At 54.2% G+C, this 22,533-nt stretch overlaps 1 protein-coding gene across 2 annotated transcripts in view; it reads right to left on the bottom strand.

Moving 5' to 3' along the window:
• The window catches only part of Slc35f1 (solute carrier family 35 member F1), a 311,583-nt gene that overhangs the window by 11,904 nt on the left and 277,146 nt on the right, over window positions 1-22,533 (bottom strand). Inside the window, exons 4-7 of one of the 2 annotated variants that reach the window (XM_010644966.2) lie at window positions 20,211-20,370; window positions 17,017-17,173; window positions 15,245-15,297; window positions 10,213-10,367 (exon numbers count right to left, since the gene is read on the bottom strand). In XM_010644966.2, the coding sequence (XP_010643268.1) occupies window positions 10,213-10,367; window positions 15,245-15,297; window positions 17,017-17,173; window positions 20,211-20,370 (525 nt within the window). The remainder of the gene's footprint in view (window positions 1-10,212; window positions 10,368-15,244; window positions 15,298-17,016; window positions 17,174-20,210; window positions 20,371-22,533) is intronic. The other variant, XM_033763196.1, reaches the window with a different exon arrangement.

The raw sequence follows: 22,533 nt of genomic DNA, 5'->3' as shown, positions 1-22,533 counted from the left end.
AAAAAAAAAAAAAAAAAAAAATGGATCTTGGGAGGAAGGGGAGAGGAAAGGGAGGAAACACAAGGATCAGATGTGCTCTGTGTGTCTCAGCTCCCCTCACCCCGAGCAATCAATATGTCTGCAGACACATCCTGATGAAGATGTCAGAGCAGTCTGCACCCCTGTCTGTCCACTCGTGCAGGAAGACTTCTGCAAACTGCCTGTGGTGGCCCATTTGGCCCTCTGACTAGGGGAGGCTCATGAACAATCCCAGGGTAGCCATGATCTTGTTCCGTAAGTAAATTCCTCAGCTGGTTTCCAACCAGTACCTCGGTTCCACTCTCAGGTCCTCTCAACAGATGGCACCCCCGACTTGTGTCCGGATCTCCACTGTCCCCTGCAACGTCCCCACCACAGCCCGTCTGCCCCACCGCAGAGCAGATCCCCTCCGGTCTGTGAGCGAGGGCTCCACGTTTTGCTTTCAGCTGCTTGAGGGGCATAGAATCATGCTGACTGAGAGAACCTGAGCTGCTGATGTGAAAATTTTGCCTGCAGATCCACCTTCTCTGATGCTCCTGACAAAGACCTTTGTTCAGTGGATAGTTATGAACCCTGGCTCTGTCTTGGCCTGGAGCTCAGCAGTGCTGTGCCTGCCTGGCGAGCTCAAGGTCCTGAGTTCAATTTCCAGTACCAAAGAAAGAAGAAGTTGGAAGAAATGAAGCACAAGCACTCTGATGCTGGCCCCGTGCTGGCCGTACTCCCACTGCCGCCCTGTGCCTGTCCTGCGGCTGTGACTCACGTGCTCTGCCCTGCGCTCTTACTGTGCTCTCGGCCGCCGGGTACAACACAGCAGGCAGGGAGGCAGACTACTCCGGGTTGCTGCTGGGCTACGTCAAGGTTCTCACGAGGCTCCTGAGCAGCACTTGGGATCCAGGTGGCAGCGAGAGACCTGCACCTCATTCCCGGCGGCCTCCAGCTGACATTCAGCATTCCTGGTTACAGGGCGAGTCAGGTCTGCAGCTGAGTGGAAGTTATGCTGGCACTGCCTGGCGACCCTGCCATCCTGCCGCCCTGGACTTGTGCCACATCTAACCAGAGGCCTTTAGATCTGCCCGCACTAACAGAAGCGTTTTTGCTTAAACATTTACACACGTATGTGTGCATGTGAGTGGCCAATGATCGCATTTTGGAGTCAAGATGGGAGAGGGAAGCAAGACACAGCTTCCCGGTGCTCAAGGTCAAGGCCAGCTGAAGGTACTCTCGATGCCACCAGCCCACCACCAAGGGAGTCTGTGAGACTGTGTCTGCTGCTGGGCCGGGACCCCTGCCTGGCGAGGCACTTGTGGGACAAGGTGGACCCACGCTGCAGGTCATCTTCACTGGGAGAGAGCTGGCAAAGGCGGAGACGCCGAGGGAGTCCGCAGGAATGGAAACCCAGCTCCTGTCCTAGACTGGTCAGGTGGGGGCTCGGATCACAGCCCCGAGACAGGATGAGCTGAGGTTGACCCAGGGGCACAGAGATGTCAGAGACATTCTCAAGCAAAGAATCCAGAAAAACTGCCTTGAGAGCTCTTTGGGGAGGAAAAATCCCCAGATTACTTGAAAAAAATCTAGTCACTCAAAAGACTGAAAAAGCATTGGGTTCCGTGTTCAATTTTAAAGGCAAGCAAACAAAGATGTTTCTAAATTTTGAGAAAAATAAAACATAAACCTTTGATACAGGGATGTTGTCCTTTGAAGAGAGAAGAAATATTTTTAAGAGAGCCAACACAGGTCCTGGTGATATGTTACGGAGCCCACCTAGCACCTCTGCGGGGAATATAAAGTGTCCCTCTTCAAGCTGCTTCGGCACCGTCTGCTTCCCCTTCAAAGGAATTATTTCCCATACGTGGGCAGTGTGCAGCCATTCCTCACTTCCTCACAAAGCGGAAGCTAGAAATTTCACTTAACTCAGGTGTTTCCCTTCCAGGTATCTTCCCAAAAGAGAGAAGACATCCTATTACGGTGATCCAGGCACACCTATGCTTACAGCAGCTCAACTCCTAAGAGCTAAATCTTGGAAGCAGCCCACACGTCCATCAGCAGAGGCATGGATAAAGAAAACACAGCGTTTACACACAGTGGAGTACTACTGTGCCGTGAAGGATGCGCTTGAGTCACTTATTGGAAAATGGATTTTAAATGAAATAAATCGGACCCACAAGCTTTAACATCACCTGGTTTCTCTTACACAAGAAACTGAAATATCAATAAGGAGCAAGATAAAACATCAATAATAAGAAGCAGGAAGAGCGCTCTTGCTCAGATGGGGAGGAGATCAAACGATGACGAGAGTAGGGAAAGGGTATGAAGAGGGAATCCACACGCACCAGCGCCACACAGAGAAAAACATTATGTACTACGATGTCGAAGAGGAATTAAAAGCAGGGGAGCCTGCATTTCAAAGTCTGGTGGGATAGAACAGGAAGTAAGTATGAAATTATGGCTTAAAAACCAGAGGACTTATATGGACAGAAGTTAAAATATTAATGATATAGAACGTACAACAGGGAGAGGCGGTAATACTCATCTTTTACAGAGCGGAGTAAATGAAAACTCTTAAAATATGGGACGCGGTGAGCACGAAGGCTGCCACTTCCATGGCCCTCCATGTTCAGGCCTCTTCTGTTCGCCCGCTGTCGGGGCTCGAGGATGTGCTGACACCGTGGCTTCGGCCCCCTGGTCCTCTGGCCCACGGGGCGGAGTGCACAGAACCTGGGCACACATGCAGCTCTTCAGAAACGCACATGGGCACACACGGGCCCGCCGTGCTGGGGCAGGAGTGGTGCTCCCGGCTGCTCTCGGTCAGTCATAAGCGTTTCCCCGTGGGAGCTCGGCAACACTGCTGCTAGCCTCATCCAGTTTCCCTCCGTCTATCCTGAGGCGGGGTCCAAACCCGTTATTCTGGGTGTGGAGTTTATGAGAAGGCTTCGTGGAAGGAATTTGGCTTTCCAGCTGTAATTCTGGGATGGCCTCTTAACTACAGCTTCCCTACTCCAGTGGGAAATGGGAATGGAAACTCTCATGGCTCTTTGTTCTCTAAAGCTGCTGCTCTCTTATCTTCCTGCGCACACGGTCTGACTGCACGTCCCAGCCTGCCCTGCAGTCAGCTGTGGTGGCGGCTGCGTTCCAGCCACCCGCACAGGGTGGAGGCTGTGGTCATGTCGTGGAGGACAGAGCCGTAGATGCCCTAGAGTCCCGCTACCGACCCCAAGGCCTAAAGGCTTTGGTGACCTTTTCTCAAGGGACCAGAGGGTAAATATTTCAGGCTGCTCAAGGGATCAGCCATGGCTGCCGCATGGAGAAATGGGCCTGGCTTCCATGGAATGTTCCTACCAAACCACGTGGCGAGCCCCGGGGCTACAGCTTTCCGGCCCATGCTCAGAAGACGGCAGAGACACAAGGTGGAAGGAGCCTGGGTTCCTGAGACACGGAGGGAACAGCCTGCCCTGCTGCTAGAGGCCACACTCGCCCTGACCCACCCAGCAAGTGTGAGCCTCAGAGGAGGCTGCGTGGCACACGTGCTCCCTGCTTAGCACCTTGGCATTTCTTAGAAATGCATTTGGGAGTCAGGGATGCCAGTTCCCCAGGTCTGTACCTGCCACGGAGAGCTGTAAAAAGTATCAAAGATAACCCCGGTGTGGGCAATGCCTGCAGACACAGCATTCTTGGAGGCTAAGGCAGTAGGCCTGCAAGTCCAGCCCATCCTGGGCAATTTAGTGAGACCCTGTCTCAAACAAAACAAAACATGTATGGCTGGGATGCAGAGCAGTGGAAAGGCCTAGGGTTCAGTCCTTGGTATGACCAAACAGAAAACTGAAGACAGCCATTAAAGGCCAAGTATCAACTTTAAAACCGGCCATTTATGGTTACATTTTGACCTTATGAGCTTTAAATTCATAGTGCTTTGAGATGGCATTCTTATAAGAAGAGATATCCCAGGATAATTCTGAGAGCATTTTTATAAATACGCTGGAAGAACTGTTGTTCTGCTCGGTGGTGGTCACGGGTTGGGCTGCCTGCCCTGCCTTTGGAGGTGCAGCCCCATGACCAGCTCACTCCCGGAGGCCTCCAGGATCAACAGGGGTGCTGGCACAGGGCTCACTAAGTCCCTGGTGCGGGTCTGCAGATGGTGAGGATATTCCAAGTTGCTGGTCTGTTTGCAGCCTCACCGCTGGCACTCCTCTGTCCAGTCTGTGCAGTATCCCTGTCATCTTTATTTATAAACCAAGAGTAAGCGGCACAAACGGGCTGGCACACAGCGGGCACAGAGAGAATGTTTGCCACATGACGTTCTCTTAAATTTAATGCACAGTGATTGACTCCATAGCCAGTGACTCCATGCATGTCCAGAGGTAGCTGACTTTGCCTCCTACGTCTCCAACAACAACACACAGGAGCCGGATGACGGGCGCCTCAGGGGCAGACAGGGAGGGCCAGGCAAACCATGGAGCTCCACGCCCACCCTCACGGCACGGGTAGCTGGTCCTCAGAACTTGTCTGATTATTTTATAACTCACACAATTATTAAAAAGTTAATCTGGTATTAGATGGAGAATAAAACACACAGAAGGTTTTCCAGTGAAAATGTGCAGGTGGAATCCTGAAGGCTCACACTCATCACAGTGCCCGGGGTGGCTGAGGTCGCCTTTCTGGACAAATCACCTTTGGTCTCTCTCTGCCCTTTCCACCAGTGCACACATGGGCGGTAAGGACTTGTTCCCACAGCAGGGGTGGAAGTTGATGGAGCCTGTTCCTCCCTGCAGAGTGCTCTCCAAGGAGGTCGTCATGACTTCGGGGTCAGTGTAGAGACACACAGGAGCCCGTAGTCTAAGGCAGCAACGGCAAACCTTTGAGAGCTTTCAGTGATACGAACAGCCCACTGCGGCACCCGTGCCATGGGTTCGCCATCACTGGTCTACAGGACGCATTGGAAGAGGACTGAGGGAACTGACAGTGTTCTTCTTCCTGTCAACTTCTGTTTTACTTCAGCAAATCCGTGAAAAGTGTATCTTCCTATGAGATGCCTCTCAAGTTTAATGTGCCCGCGATGCTGTGACAACGTCACACCTTGGAAAGATAAGTGTGACATCAGCCACTCTTCGCTTTAAATGTGGGGCACAAAGCAGAATGAGCACATGCAATGTAGATGGCTGCTTGGTGAAGAATTCTTAGCACATGACAGTATGTGACCGTAGAAAACTCTGTTTTTAAATAGTCCTCCAGTAGTTTGTTTTTCTGGTTATCACCTAAAAAATTCCACTATAAAAAGTGAAGGCATGAAAGAATTCAGTTTAAAATGATGGATACAATATTTTCTACATTTTAATGCATGAGACCCCAGGTTTGGGCTTTCAAACGAGGAATACGCCAGCCAGAACTCATGGAGTTATTAAGAGCTCCGTCTAGATACAAAATCTCAAAACCAACCACCAAAAAGTGGACTGAGTTGTGACTGATCGGAGAGATTCATGGCTGTGGGCCATCATTACATAGGCTCGAAGTTAAACCCTTACAGATCTCCATAAAGCAAAGTGTGAGGTTTGGAAGGAGTAAGGAACTGCTCCAAAGCTGCAGAGAGCAAACCTAGCAACAATGTACATCTTCGCTCTGTGGACTCTGAAGGGCACGCTGCTCAGTCCCTCCCTCACACGGTGGGCCCTGAAGGGTCCGAAATCTAACGAGCAGGGCCCATGTCTGCAGGGGAAGGAGGCACCTCCACCACCCCATGCGATTTTGCGCAGCAGCCCCAGGTCCCAGCTGGCCGGGTGAAGTCAGCGGCCCCTAGTGATTACTAGGGTTCCCCTGCAGTGGGCAGCGTGGTGGACCTCACCTTAATACCTGAACATGTGAATGCTTAACCGAAAGGGACTGGCAGTTGCCATGGGCTAAGGACTAGAAGGTGGGCGCATCCTCCTGGATTATCTTCTCTGGGGCCCGGGACAGTCACAGCACGGTGAGAGGATCAGGGCGAAGCTACTGCTGCAGCTCTGAGGGAGAGGAGGGCCTGAGCCCCAGGGTGCGGGCGGGCTTGGAAGCCCAGAGGGAAGGAGGAAGTTCTTCCCTGGACCTTCAGGCTCCGCAAAACTGCACTCACGCTTGCTCTTGCCTGAGGAGACGTCTGCCTTCAGACAGTGACTGTGGTCACTAGATGTCTGTGCTTTGTGACATCAGCAATAGGAAACTAATACCTGTGCCTTCAAAAGTGCCCTGCTGTGTTGTGCATGCAGGGTTTGCTGCAGGTCAAGCTCTGGCCTTGGAGGCCAAGTTGCCATCAACCTGCCAAGCTTCCGAGTCCACCTCCTTCCCAGTTTGGCTTCAAGGGTCTCTGAGGTCAGGCTGTTATAGGAGGGGGACTGGCCAAGCTGGCTGGAGAAGTGAGCTGGATCCCAGGGCAGTGTGAGGACCCTGCAGGCAGAATTCTTCGCAGCTCCCAGGAGATGGAGATGGCTCCGAAAAGAGCAGCCATCTTGGAGAGGCGCCGTCAGGAGTGAGTTTGCACGGTAGCCCACCCGGGTTTCTCAGACGTGGCATGCTCTTTTACTTCTACCCTTTTTCTCTTTATCTGGCCCAAGTTTGCTTTACAGAGCTGGTCTCTCCTGTACCCACTCACCCCCACTTTTCAAGGAAATGTTTAGCACTGTTTTTGGTTCGGCTCATCCAATTCTGTGTTCGAGGCAAGGAGGATGTGGAATACTTCCAACTGCCGAGCTGGTCCTACAGGAACTGCCCTAGAACAAGGTCAGGCTCTTTTCCTGTGCTTTTTTCTCGAGGACTGCTAGAGGTTTACTGTTTTGGATTCAGTAACGTCATCGGGTAATAAAGAACAGAAATAGATAACCACCTCGCCAAGCCACAGAGCCAGAGCCTTTGAGCTCTCTGCCATCCATCCCATCATCTAACTCAGAGTTGGAGATCTGTTCTCTGGATGTGGGCTTCCATCCAGCCGGTACCTGGGCAGAGAGGCTGTGGTGAAGGAGGCCAGAGGGCAGGGACGGGCTGTTTCCAAGGGTGTAAAGCGAGAAAAAGCCAACAATAACAGTTGGTCGGGACTTCATTCCGATGTCTCGCTCTGTTGGCCAAGCAGCACCTGTGAGGAAAGAGCCCACCCCACACAGCACGCAGACATTTATAACCTGACTGGAAGGGAGCTGAAAGACCGCGTGATGAAGTGAGGAATAAACTCTAATCAGGAAAACCAGATGAACTCTTGAGGTCCCGGTCCCATCCCTGGCTCTCTCCGTCAGTCTCTGTCTCTCTGTTCCTGTCCTGCTTCCTCCAGCCAGTGGAATCCTGCCTCCCACGACATCCAGTTCCATCTGGGATCTGGATAACTACTCATTAGCAATGTTTCTTCCACCTTTTTGTTTTAATTGTTTCGGGGGTCAGGGGACAGGGTCTGGACATGAACTTACCCTGGCTGGCCCGGAGCTCACAACGCTCTCCTGCCTCAGCCTCTGAGTGCTCAGATCACAGGCGTGTGCACCACACCCAAGCACTCCGCTTCTCTGTACGGAGCAGGAAGCTCACAGCCTGCTCCTCAGGTCCTGGCCTCACTGGCTCTGAACCGAGGGCTGGGCCTGGCTGCCCTGGAACCACTCAGTACAGAGAAGGTCAAGTGGTTGTCCCACCGGTGGGAGCCATGTCAAAGCCTCTTCAAGAGGCTGCGCTGCACCTGCGTTTGAAGCTCAAGGCATGATCCCTCTTGTTACAGTTCAGGGGCCTCATCTGCACAGAATCCTTTCTTAGCCTGTGACCTCCAGGGTCCCCTTAGAGGCCACAGTGCAAAGCCACTGTTCCTGCAGCCCCAGGAGGAGGAGCCTTAGGAGGTGAGCAGGAAGATGGGCCCAGAGGTGGCAGGAAAATTCCACGTCTGCCAGAATCATAACCCAGGAGATGAGCTGGACATCATCAATAGTGAACACGTCTATGTTTCAAAGAAACTAGCAAGGAAGTAGGACAGCGACAGAATGGAAGAGATACACGTGTGTAATAAAAAACATTATTTTAAGAAGCAAAAATACCCACCACACCTCCAAACTGGTGAACAGAGAATTTGATTTTCCCTTCTGATGGGTGGGGTCACCATGGTTTTCTCCACAGCGAAGTAACACATGCTAAGTAGGAGACATACACATGCGAGTCAGGTGGACGGCGGGAGTTCCTGTCCCCTGAGCTGTCAGCCTTCACAGCTCCTGATCTCCCGTGAATGTGGAGCCTGGTCCACCCCAAAGTCAGTGGAAGAGTGGGACATGGCACACCCCTGACCCCCAAGGCCCTGTGGCTCGTGGACTAGGGGACCCAAGGGCAAGCTGTTCAGAGGAGCAGGCGACCCCAGGTACTGACTGTGGCTCTGGGGCAGCCAGACTGTTAGGGACGTTGCCCTGGGGGATGCTGAGAGCAGACTGGGTCTGGACACCCACGAAGTGACTCCAGTCCTCAGTGAGGACGGTGGATTTTAGTCGTCTTTCCTACAGGGAGACTAAAGAGATTACTCCAGTTCAGGAGCTTGGAGAGCCTCTTAGCGGCTAAACTGTAAGAGCTGAATGCATGCTGAGGAAGGGAGGGAGGTGGATGCCCGGTTGTGGAGAAGCAAAGCGCAGGCCGCTGGGCTGCAGGGGCGACAGCCTGCCGAGAGGGGCCAGGCCTGGAGAGCAGCTGGGCTTTTGTGGGAAGCCAGTCCCCCAGAACCATGCACAGGAGCGGCCTGGGAAGGACATGCCCCACTTCCGTCCCCTCAAGGTCCTGAGTGAACTCGGAACATGCAAAGTGCCCCCCAGACAAACAGGTCACCAGCAGTACGCAGAGTGCAGGCCTCGCAGTTTCCGTCAGCCGGCCTCTTTGCACTGCACTGGCCACAAGTCTCCTTGTAAAACAGAAACTCGTGACGGAGATGGAGACGGTGGAGGAAGAAAGGGTGTGGAGTTTCAGTTATAAGTGGAGTGTGTTCTGGAGACGCAATGTCTAAAGTTAAGAAAGACGTTTACTAGAAATTTGCAACGATCTACTTAAATACTATCACTACCCGGGGTTGGTGGGAGACAATAAGGTAAAATAAAATAACCTGTGCTCGGCAGTGGATGTGGCAATGTACCTTGACTGAGGCAAACATTTGAAATGTAAGCCTACACCAAAACACCATACTGCACACCTTGAACACACACACTTTTACTGGTCATCTGTATCCCAGCAGCACCGAGGGAGCACAGGCACTGGTCTCTGCTCCCACCAGCCCAGCTGTGCGCCTCACTGCTGCTTGGCCAGGACCTGGCTTCTCTGGTCAATAACTCTGGTTGCTCCCTGTGGCTGCTGCACCCCTGTGCCCTGGCGTCTCAGCTCACCCCCCTCCAGGCACCCGCAGCCCAGCTTCACCTGGTCACAGGGACGCTGCCCATCACAGTGCCCAGTCAACTGGCCCCCTCCTGCGCCAGGATGTCGCCTCTGAGGCCATTGGCTCGCAGTGCTGGAGTGTCCCCCTCCTCCCGGGCCTGTCCCCGGTGCCCTTAGAAGCCCTGTCCATACGGGGCTGGTGAAGGCCCAGCAAGCGCCAGCTCTCACACACCGGTGCTGACCAGCAGTGGCCACCGTGGGTGTGGAGTCGGGGAGCAGCATCCGACCCCCAAGCCCTGACTGGCTGCCTGCTAGGAGGAGGTGTGTGTGGGGTCCAGCACCCTCGGCGACGGCCATCCAGAGCAGGACGGGTTTCTGCCCCTCCACATACCACAAAGGCCCCCTGGCATTTCGTGCATTGCTTCATTTGAGCCCAATCTTCTAGTAAGGAAGTCACCCCTACAGCAGGCAGCTCCTTTCAGATTTGCTCTAAGAACATCTGCAGGGTAGAAACCGCAGAAACGGTGTGTGCTCTCCAAAGAGAACATCATCTTCCAAGGCCTTCGGCAGAGCCCGCTTTCGTGGCTGTATTTTAGGAATTACACAAATCTTCCCAGCCCCAGATTGGATGAAGAGGACCTTCTGGGCTGAGTGGCAAAGGAGAGGGCTTCCCTCGGCACCTGCCGCGAGGGTATCATTTACCCGTTCCCAGCTGTCTGGGGCTGCGGACGGCTGGTGGCCAGGATTCAGCCTCCATCTCAGAGTCTCGGGGCCGAGGACAGAGCTGCACCCTCAGTCCCTGCACCCCAGCAGCCTGCACCCAGGAGCCCCATGGCATGTGACAGTGGAGTAGACCCCACGTACCTTGTAGTGGAACAGAAACAGCCCGCAGAACAGGCTGTACAAGTCTGCTGTGAGCAGGGAGAGGTTGACGGCGGTGGCGCTGGTCTTCTTGATGACGACAGGCATAAAGCTGTACAGACCGAACATGCAGGCGCTGAAGCTCACGTAGAGCAGCCCTGGGGGGAAGAGAGTGTCACGGGGGAGCGGGGACATGGGGGCTCCCGGACGCGAGTCCTCCTCGCACCTGTTAACCTGTGCTTACCACTGGCTAATGCCCAGCGCAAGCAAGAAAACCGACAAGGGCCTCACTGCTTCGTGCCTCGAGGCTGGCACTTTGCTCCTTCTGGGAAGGAGAGGGTGGCGATGCACAGACTGGGATCCCTTGTCACACTTGCTGTCACTAACTCTGGCCACCACGTATATGAAACCCTTTTGACCTCTTAGTTTTATATTTGTAGGGTAGTGTGTGTCGTAACCACGAGCACCGACACAGTTGAGCAGAGTGAAGGGCTGACTGCCTCCGCCTGGGCGTGGGACCCTGCAGGCCGGGCCTGTGGCTGTGCTGGCTCCAGGGCTCTCGCAGGAGGTCTGTCGGCTCCCAGCCTCAAAACTCTGTCCAGCCCCTCCCAGGACACGGAGCCCAGCCTTCCCAGCTTCTTAGGGTACTGGGTGCTCACATGCTTGCCTCATCTCAAACTGTCCTACGGTCAGTCTCTCCCTACCCACTTAGGCTTACATTGTTAATACAAATACCACAGATACTCAGTTTTATAGGACCCAGGCAGAAGTGTACAGCTAATTCTAAAATCTGCTTTATCTTTTCCCAGATGTTGCTATAATGCAAATGTAGAAAAATAAGAACAAAGGGCAGAATAAGCATAAGCAAAATTCAGTGGATGTTTCCAAGAATCCTTGATTACAGGTGCCTGCTAGCAGCGGTGGCCAGATAATTTCTTCTGAATTCTGTGAATTTGGGGCGGTTTAGTAGGGAATAGCTCTCCAGCCCCTTGATTTGCCCCTGTGAAAAGTAATCGGGGCACAAACCTTTGTTCTGTATCTTTCTGATCCTCAGTTTAAGAAAAGTTGCATCAAAAGTAGTACAGACAGAAAGAAGTTATTTCAGACTCACATGAAAAATATCTTTGACCGTCAGGTGGGCGACAGCCCCCTCTAGTGGGGAGGAGATGCCAGGTCCTCCTTACCCCACGCAGACCAGACCGTCTCAGGGTGGCGGGGGGGGGGCATGATTCCCCAGCACAAGTTTTAAGTCCTCACAAGAGTCCATCCCCTGCCCGTAGCTTTCCTGATACTTATCATCCACTTTCCTTTTAACCAAGATACTAGAAATTCAATAAATACTCCATAACCTATGACTAGTACACGACAAGACATACAAATTGATGTAATATTCCTTAAGGAAATCTGTGACCAACACATCAGGAACAAGATTCATCCATAAATTAATCCACTAAAAATAATAAAATGTGGACAGAATACAGTGCAGACATCCCAGGGCCTTTTTCCTGACTTGGTGCCAGGACTGAGCAGGAAGGTTCCCGGTTCAGTTTGTATCTCGATGTCCCCAAAGCCTGAGGGGCCGCGGAGGGTGGCTGTTGGGAGGGCATGGCTGGAGGGCCACTTCTCCCCCGCAGCTCCCGTCTCCCCACTTCCCGGCACCAGGATGCGAGCTGCTGTCCTCCACACGCCCTCTGCCAGGCTGCCGGCTGACCGTGGAGTGAAATGTGAACGAAACAACCCTCTCCCTGCCTAGACTGTGGGTGTCGGCTGCCGTGTCCCCGTGATGGGAGAGTGCCTGAGATGTGCTTCCACGGTTACCCCCACCTCCCGGTCTGCCTTTGGGCTCTGCTGCCCCACAGACGCGCCTTCGTTCGCCCACGCCTCACTGGCACCACTGCCCTGGGCTCTGCCACAGGCGGGAGCAGGCGACCCGGGGGAATCAGCTTAGAGTCACCCCGGGCCCGACGCGGGCTCCTGACGGCTGCGAAGTGTGCTTGAGGAAGAAGTTAGGCAGCGCTGCTGGAGAAGGTGCTCTCACCTTCAGCGCTGAAGGGCCAGGCGGAGATGGGAGGCAGCCGGCAGCCGGAGAGCTGCACTTGGGAAGACCTGAGAAGGGCCGGGCATGGAGGGCTCCAGGAGCTGCCCAAGGCCACAGTGACTGCAGGGGCCGGAATAGGAAAGGAGGCAGGAAAACCGGGAGGGAGGCAGACCAGGCAGTGCCTGTGTATCTTGCGCCAGTTTGATGTCCAGTCTGAAAAGATGACTCTGGCTCCTCAGTGAAGGCAGGGATGGGAGAAGGCGGGGGAGGAAGCAAGGACAGCACAGCCTGCTGGTCCAGGCAAGAGAGGCTTTGCTAGCTCGGCTGTGCTCAGGAGGGCTGGGGCTGGCCCGGACTGTGAGGATCGCACAGGGGCCAAGTGGGGCTCGAGGGCGGAGGGCGTTGAGGGTGCCAGGGCTTCTGCTGTGAGGCAGACGCTGAGACGGAGACAACTCGAGGGTAGGGGTGGACGGGGTGGACAAGAAGCTCCATTTGTAACCTGTTAAGTTCCAGATGGTTACACCCTCCGTGAGGGTGTCCAGCAGGGAGCTCGGGTGGACTTTCCAGGCACCCACTCAGGAGAGCAGGGGGTGCCCAGCAGGCCTCCCTCCTGCCGGTCAGCTGGCCGGCTCAGGGTCTCCTGGTGGAACGTGCTCAGCCTGCTGTCCCTTTGGCTTCCCAAGGGTCAACACGGTCAGGCACACCACGCAAGTTACCTTTCAGCCCGGTAACTGCTGCAGTGATTACAATTCCAAACAGACTGTATGTCCTACCATTTCTTACTGAAGTATTTTCTCTCTCATAAGGATGGAATTTGTCAGCCTTGTCCTTCTGCACTGGAGAGTGGGACTGAGGACACAGAAGGTGACACTGGTGGCTGAGACTCAGGCTGCGCCGAGTGCCGGACCTGCGGCACCAAGCTCTACCACCCCGTTCCGTCCAGCGGCCTCTCGACCAGGGAAGGGACTGGCTTCGGAGGTGACAGCCAGGAGACAACCTCACCCAGGCTCAGCAGGGGAAGTGCAGTGGGGCGCAGACTGTAAAGGCACTTGGCGGCGACAGGCGAAGCAAGTTAAGTGGGCCACCAGTGATGAGCCTGAGCTGGGCCGGGCAGGCGGGGACCCACACCGCGTGCGGGAGGTACCCAGGGGCAGGTGTCGGTGGTGCCTGTCAGGCAGAGGCGTGGAGGAGGCTCTGTCATTTCTGGAGATCCGACTCCTCACAGCTGGACATGGAGAAACACTTGGTATGGCTTTCTCAACCTCCTCTCCCTCTCCTGGCCAAACCCGGCCAGGAGCTGGTGGGCAGGGGCTGGTGGGCAGGACGTGGCTGGAGTCCTCTGCCTGAGCAGAGCAGGTGGGGAGTCAGGGTGAGAAACAGGTGGAGACACTGGCCCTCGGGTCCATCTGACCACACGTTCTGAGCACGCACAGCTAATCCGTACTGTTAATTCTTGTAAGAGGTGAGGATCAGAGTAGAACACAGTTTGATTCTAATGAGCATCTCATTTTACCTGAGATTTATTTAAAATGGGGTAATGGCCTATGTCTGTGCCTGCTGCATGTGTTTATCTCATCTCTTCCTTTGGGACCACGTGATATTTTGTCTTTCTCTTTCCTTTGCATACACTAGATTTCTCAAATATTATCTTAAAAGCACTGATGAGAAAAGATGGCGACTCGGAACACGTAAGTGGCTAAGCCTGTGCCATTAGTCCCTCCGCAGGAAGCCAGCGGCCATCAAGCTGCTTAACAGGCCTTCGACCCAGGGCTGGCACAGATGGGTCTGTTCCCTACTGAGCTTAGGTGCTCCCTGTCTGTCCCTCACTGTCCCAGCTTCCAGGCAAGGCCCAGAAACTTGTTCTGGCCTGTGACAGTGAGAGCCCCACACAAGACCCATCCTGTGCGTCTAGTGGGCTGAGCCCCATGATTTTCTCCCCTCCGATATTTGGCTTTTACATCAGCCTCCATTTGTCCACACATCTGTTAACACAATATGGCAAGGGGGATAAAGGGAACATCAAAGTTGTTTATCAGATTTCTGGCTGTGATGCTAACATTCCTGCTCCCTGGGAGGACACTTCCGTGTGCTGATTCCCATGTTTTACCTGGGTTTACAGATCAGCTAAACACAATCAGTGTCCTTATTCAGTAGAGTAAAACAATCAATAAGAACTATCATTTTCTTGCTCTTAATCACTCTGTATCTTGCAACTGACCAGTGTTGTAGAAAAATAACAATCTATTAAAAAATGCCTTGAAGTCAAGAAAAACAGAAAATGTGTATTATTCCACTTATCCGTGGCAGAAAAGCATCCTTCTGCTTTGGGAAAGGGAAACCAGGGGAGCTGCCAGGGATCGTCTGAGGCTGCTGGGGGCTGTGGACGGAAGGACGTGAGAGGTGGGAACATCTTGAGTTCTGTTCTTACCAAGGAGGGGCAGCAGGAGGACGCTGCTCTTCCCAAGGTGCGGTGGCTTCCTCGTGTCTCCCAGGCCCAGCAGAGGGTGTCTGAGATGCCCAGGGACGGCTGCCCAGCTCCAAGCCGGGGAGGCCTTGCAAGCTCGCTCGGAGAGGAACTACCCGTCCCCCATGCACCACGGCTCCCTTCACAGCTGCTCCCTGGCCCAGACTGCATCGTTTCCTCTCGCGTCTTTTCCGTCCAGTCCCATTTTCCCCTTTACTAAAGGGAGGCTTTTTAAGGATCGTATCTCACTTCGGTTTTGCGTTTGGGGCTGAAGCCCGCTGCCGCCCTACGTACTGCCGTCTGGCATTCCCTCTGCCTTGTACCCTGGTGGCGCACCAAGGCGGTGCTCCAGGCAGACGCTCACGAGGAAGCTGAGGGGTTCACGTCCCAGGCCCAGGCCGGGCCAGGGTCCCCGGGTGACTCGCGTCTGCTCCTCTGCACCTGCACCGCACCCTTCCCAGCGCGAGGTGCTCTGCACACTCGCTTCTCCGCGTCACAGAAGAGCACAGCGCCCAGGCGAGCAGACCCCTTACCTATTTGCCAGTCCCAGGGCACCTTCAGCAGCTCCTTGTGCTCCATGATGGCTCTGCAGAGTCAAAGACAGTGGGCGTGATGAGCGAAGCACCTGTGCTCGCCTCCCCTTTCTTTACCGCATTTACACAAGGAAAAGCTGGCGGGGGAATTTCAGATGGCCTTGGGCCACACGCAGGCAGCGTGGTGCTGTGAGGCCTTGCCGGGGGGGCTGGCGAGGGGCAGGGCAGGGGAGTGGGTCCGCCTTCTGGCCACGTTCACTCAGCAGGGCTGCTCACAGGTGGGCACACCTGGCGGCCCCCAAGCTGTCAGGGCAGCTGAACGGGGTGGCAGTGCCCGTCCCACGGAGGCAGTGCAGTGCATGGGCCAGGTGGGCTCAGCCCCGACCCAACATACAGCATGGATCCCCGTGTCCTGAGGTGCCCACTTGCCACCCAAGCCCTCGGCCTGGCAGCAGCAGCGTCCTGGGACTCTGCCCCAGATAATGGGCACCATTAACCAAAGCAAAGGAGCGCTGGACCCCGACCGGATAGGAACCCTGGACTCAGCAATGATAAGCATGAAAGCCTGTCCATCTAAAAAGGCTGCCTGACAGAGCCACACAGGGCCTCTTCTTCCCACAACACACCGTCACACTTTCAAATCGTACCCCAATAAATCCTCCACCGAAGCTTTTCATTTCTTGTCTTTTTTGCTATGGGTTTTTTTCTTTTTCTTTGTGGCACTGAAGATTGAATCGCTGAGCTACATCTCCATCCCTTTTTATTTTTTGAGACAGGATCTTGGTAATTTACTGAGTTGCCTAGGCTGGGTTTGAACTTTCAATCCTCCTGCCTCAGCCTCCCAGAGTGCTAGGATTACCCCAGTGCACACCAGGATGCCTGGCTTGCTATAGAGGGTTTTTTTTTTTTTTCTTGTTTTACCAGTATTTCAGGTCACCACAATTCAGAGGATTGCTGGAAAAGACTAAAGGCCAAATATGTTTAAGATGATTCCAAAACATGTTCCATAAATAATTTCAGACACAGAATCAACATAATTACAAAGTGGAAAGAAACAAGGTGAACTAAGAATTACTGCCTTGTAAAAAAGGAGAGAGTGACATTAGGCTGCAGGTTGCCCTCTCGTTCTTTGTCCCCTACATGAACCTAAGATATGTACTTTACTGATAGAAAAGTCCACTTTGTTTGACCCTTATTCGAACAATAAATGTTCAGATACCAAGTGATGTTTCAAGTGATGACTTACGTGCTCCAGAAATATTGCTTTTGGAGCCTTGTGAATGTTTGTGTTATAGCTTTATCTTTGTAGAGAAAATGGAAATCCTAAATTCTAAGAAAGAAATTTGAAATATGGCTCATTCCCGAACATCCACGGGCAATGAAAGAGCAGACTTTTAACAGGGCAGTTGTAAATGGTGAGTTTCCTAGCAGTTATCACTAGTAAACAGGACTTCTCTTTTTGGAAGTGCATTGCATTGTGACATTCATGCTTAATTTTTCTGCTTCTCTAAGTAGTAACTCGCTCACTGGTTTGGGAGGGTGGATGTACTTCTAAGGTGCTCTCACAAATCATCTTCAAGGCCCATTAAATGTTCTATAATAATTTATAATGCCCTTGTTTAGTTTGAAAGAAATTTACTAATAAATTTGCAGATTTTGTAAGAGCTCTGTGTGGGAGGCTGGTGACTGCCTCTGGCCTGGAGTTTCACCCCGCGGACAGCGCCCTACAGTAGAACCACCTCCCTGCGCTCTGCCTGTCTCGGTTTACTCACAGCTGAATTCCACTGAAGAATGCACCGAAGAGGCCAATCATGCCCAGGAACTCCACCCGGCTGAGGGTCCGGATGATGTACTCCTCCCAGACATTAGAGATGCCATACAGCGTGGCTCCCCCCAGCACCAGCAGGTCCCCCACCAGCTTGTTTTCACCTGGGAGCAAAGGAAACACAGGGACCCATCAGCACCTTCCTAAAGGGAACCTGGTGCCAGCAGGCTGTGCTCCCGCGGCCCATTCTAGTTTGGCAAGAAGCCCTATGGTTTCCAGCCGAGAGCAGTAGTTTTCATCTGTGCTGTGGATGTGTGCTGCTAGCGAGGTGACTGGCACCACCGGAAGTCCCCCTTGCTGAGAGGGGCACGCGTTCCTTCCTGGCCATTCTCTCCACGAAGCCCGGAGTGCAGGGCCTGTGTCGCTGAGGGCGGTGGCCGACACTCGAGGCACTGCTCCCTTGGGCTGTTTGTAACCTGAGTCAACCCTGTGAGCCGGGCAGAGCCATCCCTGCCTCCTGATCTCCAGGAGGAGGGCACAGCCGGGTGGTCAGGTCTGCCCACCAGCAGGACAAGTGCGGTTGAGACAATGGGATGGACAAGATCTGTGAGTTAACACTTTCTCCCCTGAAGTAAACATAAAAATGACAGCACTGTCTTTTCTATCACACTGTTTTCCTTTCCTCAAAAAAAAAAAAGAAAAGAAAAGTTTTCAACTCAGTTTTGGTTTTGCTTCCTGTCCCATTTCCAAGAAGTGTGAGCATTACCCAGCGTTTTCCGTAAGTAGGCCAGCTCTCTGTTCCAGGGAGCCAGGGAAGTGGAGAGAGGAGCCCGCTGGGTGGCTGGCAGCTCCTCTCTCGTGGTCCCAGACCTGGAGGAAGCCCTGGGCCCAGCAGAAGCAGCCCCGCGTATGCAGATGGGCAGACTGTGGCCTCAGCAAGAGCCCAGCAAACCTGGGGCAGCTCTGGCTCCCGGGAGCAGAGCCAGCCGCTGCTCAGGCCGAGCACAGCGCACCTGAGCAGTGTGGATTCCTGGGCATGATTGGAAGGACCAAGGCAAGGCCTGCAGGGAGGTGGCAGCCACCTCAGAAAGCTGAGCTTGCTCTAGTGGGCGAGGCCTGGGAGCGGAAGAGGCCTTACCCTCAGTGAGTGGGGCCCAGGGTTTGTGTCAGGGTTAGGGCTGGGTGAGGGGCTGTGGAAGGCATGCCGTGGTTCCCAGCCAAGAACTGTGGCTGAGGGGGCCTGGCCTGGACGAAGCGGATGGGCTTCCTCCAGGGACGCCAGGCCGCAGTGGCTCACTCACTCAGGCTCTTCTGCGTGACAACTGTAGGATGATGGACTTCCATTCCTAACCCAGAGGTCACATGCGGGAGATCCCCTTCACTCTGGGAAGTCTGGGAGAGCTGTTCGCCCTAATTTACTACCTTAGAACAACCGTGCATGTCTTACGGGGGCCACCGCTCTGAAAAATAAAGACGAAGGGATATAAAGAAAGAATGCTGTCTGGACTTCACACGCAGACTATACACATTTCTTCGCTTTCTTTTTTCTTTTAAAAATATTTTATGCAGTAGCTTAAATTACTGCTGAACTAAGTACTTTCACAGAGGTGACTTATGCCCAATCCTGACTTTGTAGAATGATCTGTGGGCACCATATCTGAGTTGGGCTTAAAACCTCGGGCCACGGAGCCAGATGTAGTTCCAATAGCCCCTCAGGGATGGAGGCGATTCTGCCCGCACAGCTGTCTCCTGTGTCATAGATTGCAGATGCTGGGTCTAACTCAGGTTTGCATGCATAGATAAAATGCCACTTCAGGGAGTTTTGGCCACATCTATATTAAAAAAAAAAAAAAAAAAAGGAAAGTCTGACTGCTTTGGCGAGGCCCCCTAATGGACATCCTGCCTTTTCTTCAGGGGCACTTCTTTCCTAAGACTTCAATTTGAAAGCTCGAAAACATCTCTCAGAATCTGGGTCTAAAACCCAGTGAATCAAGTTAGACACTTGGACCCATCAGGGGAGCTGTGTTCCCTGCCTGTGGAACTCTTCCAACGGTGACATTTCTGCTTAGGCAGAGGGTTGGGAGGGGTAATTAACTGAGAGTTAGAACAGCTGGCCACATGCAGCAGCCAGAGCGCCTTCTGATTAGCTCCAAAGAGGTTGTCTATCCCAAGCCCGCTGGCTCCTGCACAGAGCATGACGGCCGTTCACGTGACACGGAGCCATGCCCACGGACAAGAGCGCGATCCAGGCGCTGCAGGCCCAATTCCATCATCTGTCGGGGAGGCGGGGTCTGGGAGGCCCAGGATGTCTGCTGCCCTGCGTTGTATCTCCTGCTCCCAACGAGCAGATGAGAGGGCAACTGCCTGGGCTCAGAAGCTCGAGAGCTGGGACGCTGTGCCTGCTCAGCTCTGCAGCCCTGGGCACTTGCTTGGCTGGCTGAATTTGGGGTTCTTGAGTGTTACCTAGAAAGAGGCTACTTGAGGTTCTGTCAGCTATAAAGTTCTTGATGCAACACAAATGACTTCATCTCAGAGGCTTCATACAACCTGGTCTCATAAAGTGAAACGACCCAATTCTGGCTCTTTATTATCTAATTTCCTAGCAGAAAAAGCAGTTCCAAGAGCTAGAGAACACTTTCTCTTCTACCCCAGGATTAGCAGAGGGGTCATTCTGTTTGGAAAGTCCTTCTGCAGCACAAGGATTTGGGTCCCTTTTAAAGCACTGCAGTGGTTTCAGAAGGGCCCTGGGGAGCTGACGGCCAGGGCCCCGCAGGCCCACCACAGAGCGGCAGCCAGCCAGGTGTGCCGCTCCCCATGCGTCTCTGCACGGTGGAGCCAGTAACCTTGGCCCACAGCAAACAAACTGAGCTTAGCTCTCTCTAGACACTGAGCATTCCTGACCCCGCCTCCGGATGTCAAACACCTGCAGGCCCATACCCCCCCCCCCCGGGTGCAAGTCTGGATTCTCTGGAGTAGGTGCGTCCAGCGCCTTCAGAAGTCACATAGCAAGGGCTGGAGAGCCAGACCTCGCACCTCCATTCACCTGAGGAGCACATGGCAGGCCCGCTTGTGCCACCATTTCTGGTGTGGAACAAGTGAGGCAGGCACAGCCTGGAGATGGCTTCCGGCCTGTGCTGTACCCTCCCTGACATTGCTCCTCAATGGGCCTCACCCACTGGGAGGCCCGGCGACCTGACTCACCTGCTCCCTGGTGTCTGCCCACCAGCACGTCAGCACCCACCATGCAGCCCATGCCCAGGATGCAGACCACGATGCCCAGGAAGTGCACGGCCTTGTACCGGACAAGCAGGAAGAACCAGGACAGCAGGATCACCACTGGGATCACGAAGCAGTCCAGGAGCTGCAGGGGGAGGGAGAGGAGGAGGGTTCAGGGACGGGAAGCGCAGCCTGCAGGGAGGGCTCCCCGACCAACACACCCCGGTGGTACCGAGCAAATGGGCCCCTGTGAGGACAGCTGGGGCCTGGGGAGGACGGCTGGAGTGGACCTGGGGGCAGGGGCAGGAGTGCTGAGGTCTGGTAGATTCTCAGAACTGACCCAAGAGCTGGTACCATCTCTCCAGTACCAATAGAAGTTACCGATCTGTCCCAGTCATTTCATTCTGAGAAGACATTGCTCTGACTAACGGTACAAATATTAGTCTCAAAACCTAACGAATATATTAGTGCAGTTTAAAAAGAACGTGACAACGGTTGCATAAAGAACAGAACAAAGAAAAGTGATGTGGATGTCAGGTGGTGAGACTCTGGCCATGGACGCCCCACCGGCAGAGACAGAGGGTTGGGGTGAGAGGAGCGGGGCCCTTGGTGCAACCATGTGGCAGCAGTGGCTGGTGGCCTCGGCTTCCCGCCAGAGTGCAGAGAGCAGCTGACCCCACTCGTCCAGACTCAGTCTGCCACGCGGGGCCGCGAGCCCACCCAGTGTGGAGATTCCTGCTAAGTCCTCAGAGGCCACCTCGGCAAAGCATCAGGTTCCTGGGCACAAAACAGCCAATGTTTTGTTTTAAAATTAAAAATGATCGAATCGGGCGGAAGACCTCCCTGGCTCCACTGCTGGCATTCTGTTGTCTGCAGGTGGCTGGGTGGACAGTCACCTCTCCTGTCCTGCAGGATCTCTGCAGCCACCCTCGCCTTGCACAGAGCAGCAGGAGTGACGCTCTCTGGAGACAGTCCTGAGGCCTTTCTGTTTAAGCTCACTGTCCTGGCAAGTTGTGGTGTCCTGTGTCCTGTCCTGGGTCAGCAGCTTCCTTGCAGGCTGGAGCCATGAGTGATGAGGAGGAAGGAAGTCTTCTGGCCTGGTGGCGTCCTGGGGAACAGGAACTTGCACTGCCAGGCTCCCTGTGCACCTGCTTGGATGGGCAATGTCTGTCCACCTAGAAGCTCCTTCCTCGATCTGAGGACTGTAAAACTCTACCACTCAGATCAGTCTTCCTGGCAGGAAGCTGCTGGCTTAGAAGAAAGTTCTAAAGTGCTGCACGCCCACATGCTGACACTGAGTGACCAGAGCCCAGAGCCCTCTGCCCCTCCAACTGACCATGCAGCTGTCACGTGGACCCCGGGGACACGGACAGGTGATGCCAGGAGAGCAGTCTAGCTGGCAATTCTCCTGGCTCCCAGGAAGGCACACGTGGATTCATCTCCGAAGAACAGGCCGGACACGTCGGCAGGGAAGGCTCTCAGCTTTAGTCCCTGCCGCTGCCGGGCCAGCCGGGGGAGGCCACCATCATTTGGGGCCACAGTCACAAGCTGTCAACCCCATCCCGATCCCGTGGTGTCCGGTGTCGGACCAGGGTGGACCCAGGGACCCCTGCTGCTCACGCACACCTTCCTGCCTTGTGCCCGCTCTCGCTCACGAGGAGGTTCAGAGCATTCACCCTGACGCCTCCGACCATGTCACCAAGGGCTCCAAGCTGGTAGAGGCGTTGGTCACCGTGCAGAGCGCACAGGAGCAGGCTCATGACACCGTTTGGAGAGACGTTTTCACCAAGCCATTTCCTTTGCTTCCCCCGATAAGGGTTTCCACTGAGTGGCTTCACAGGCCACGTTGTGCAGGTCACCAGTGCTCCCCAGTTACTCGAGCACCATGACTTCTGTGGCTTCAGTAAGAGGGAGAAGCGGGGGGGGGGCTGCCGTGTGCTGAAATCTGGGCCACTCACCAGGGTCTTGGTGACCGGAGATGCGGCTCAGAGATACAGCTCCCTGCTCCTTGGGGACACCTGCCTGGCAGAGCAGAAGGGAGGACAGGTTCCTCCCTGTGGGCAACCACAAGCCTCACGAAGCTTCAGTCACCACAGCTGGGCATCAGCAGCCAGGTGCCAGAGCAAAACACAGAAAGTGGATTTGCTGCACAACAGCTGCGGGTGGATGCAGTGACGAGCAAGTGGTCTTTCTTGAAGTCGCACACTAGTGAGTGTGAGGTCAGTGGTTCCTGATCTGCCTGTGCATACAGGACTTGGGTGCAGGCAGGACTGAGCTCTGGAGGGAGGAGCCGCTCCTCCTAGGAGTG

The sequence above is a fragment of the Fukomys damarensis genome, unplaced genomic scaffold, assembly GCF_012274545.1.
Source record: "Fukomys damarensis isolate Sample0158 unplaced genomic scaffold, DMR_v1.0_HiC HiC_scaffold_14, whole genome shotgun sequence".
NCBI lineage: Eukaryota > Metazoa > Chordata > Mammalia > Rodentia > Bathyergidae > Fukomys > Fukomys damarensis.
The sequence above is the reverse complement of the archived record's forward strand: the minus strand, read 5'-3'. Positions and strand labels throughout refer to the sequence as shown.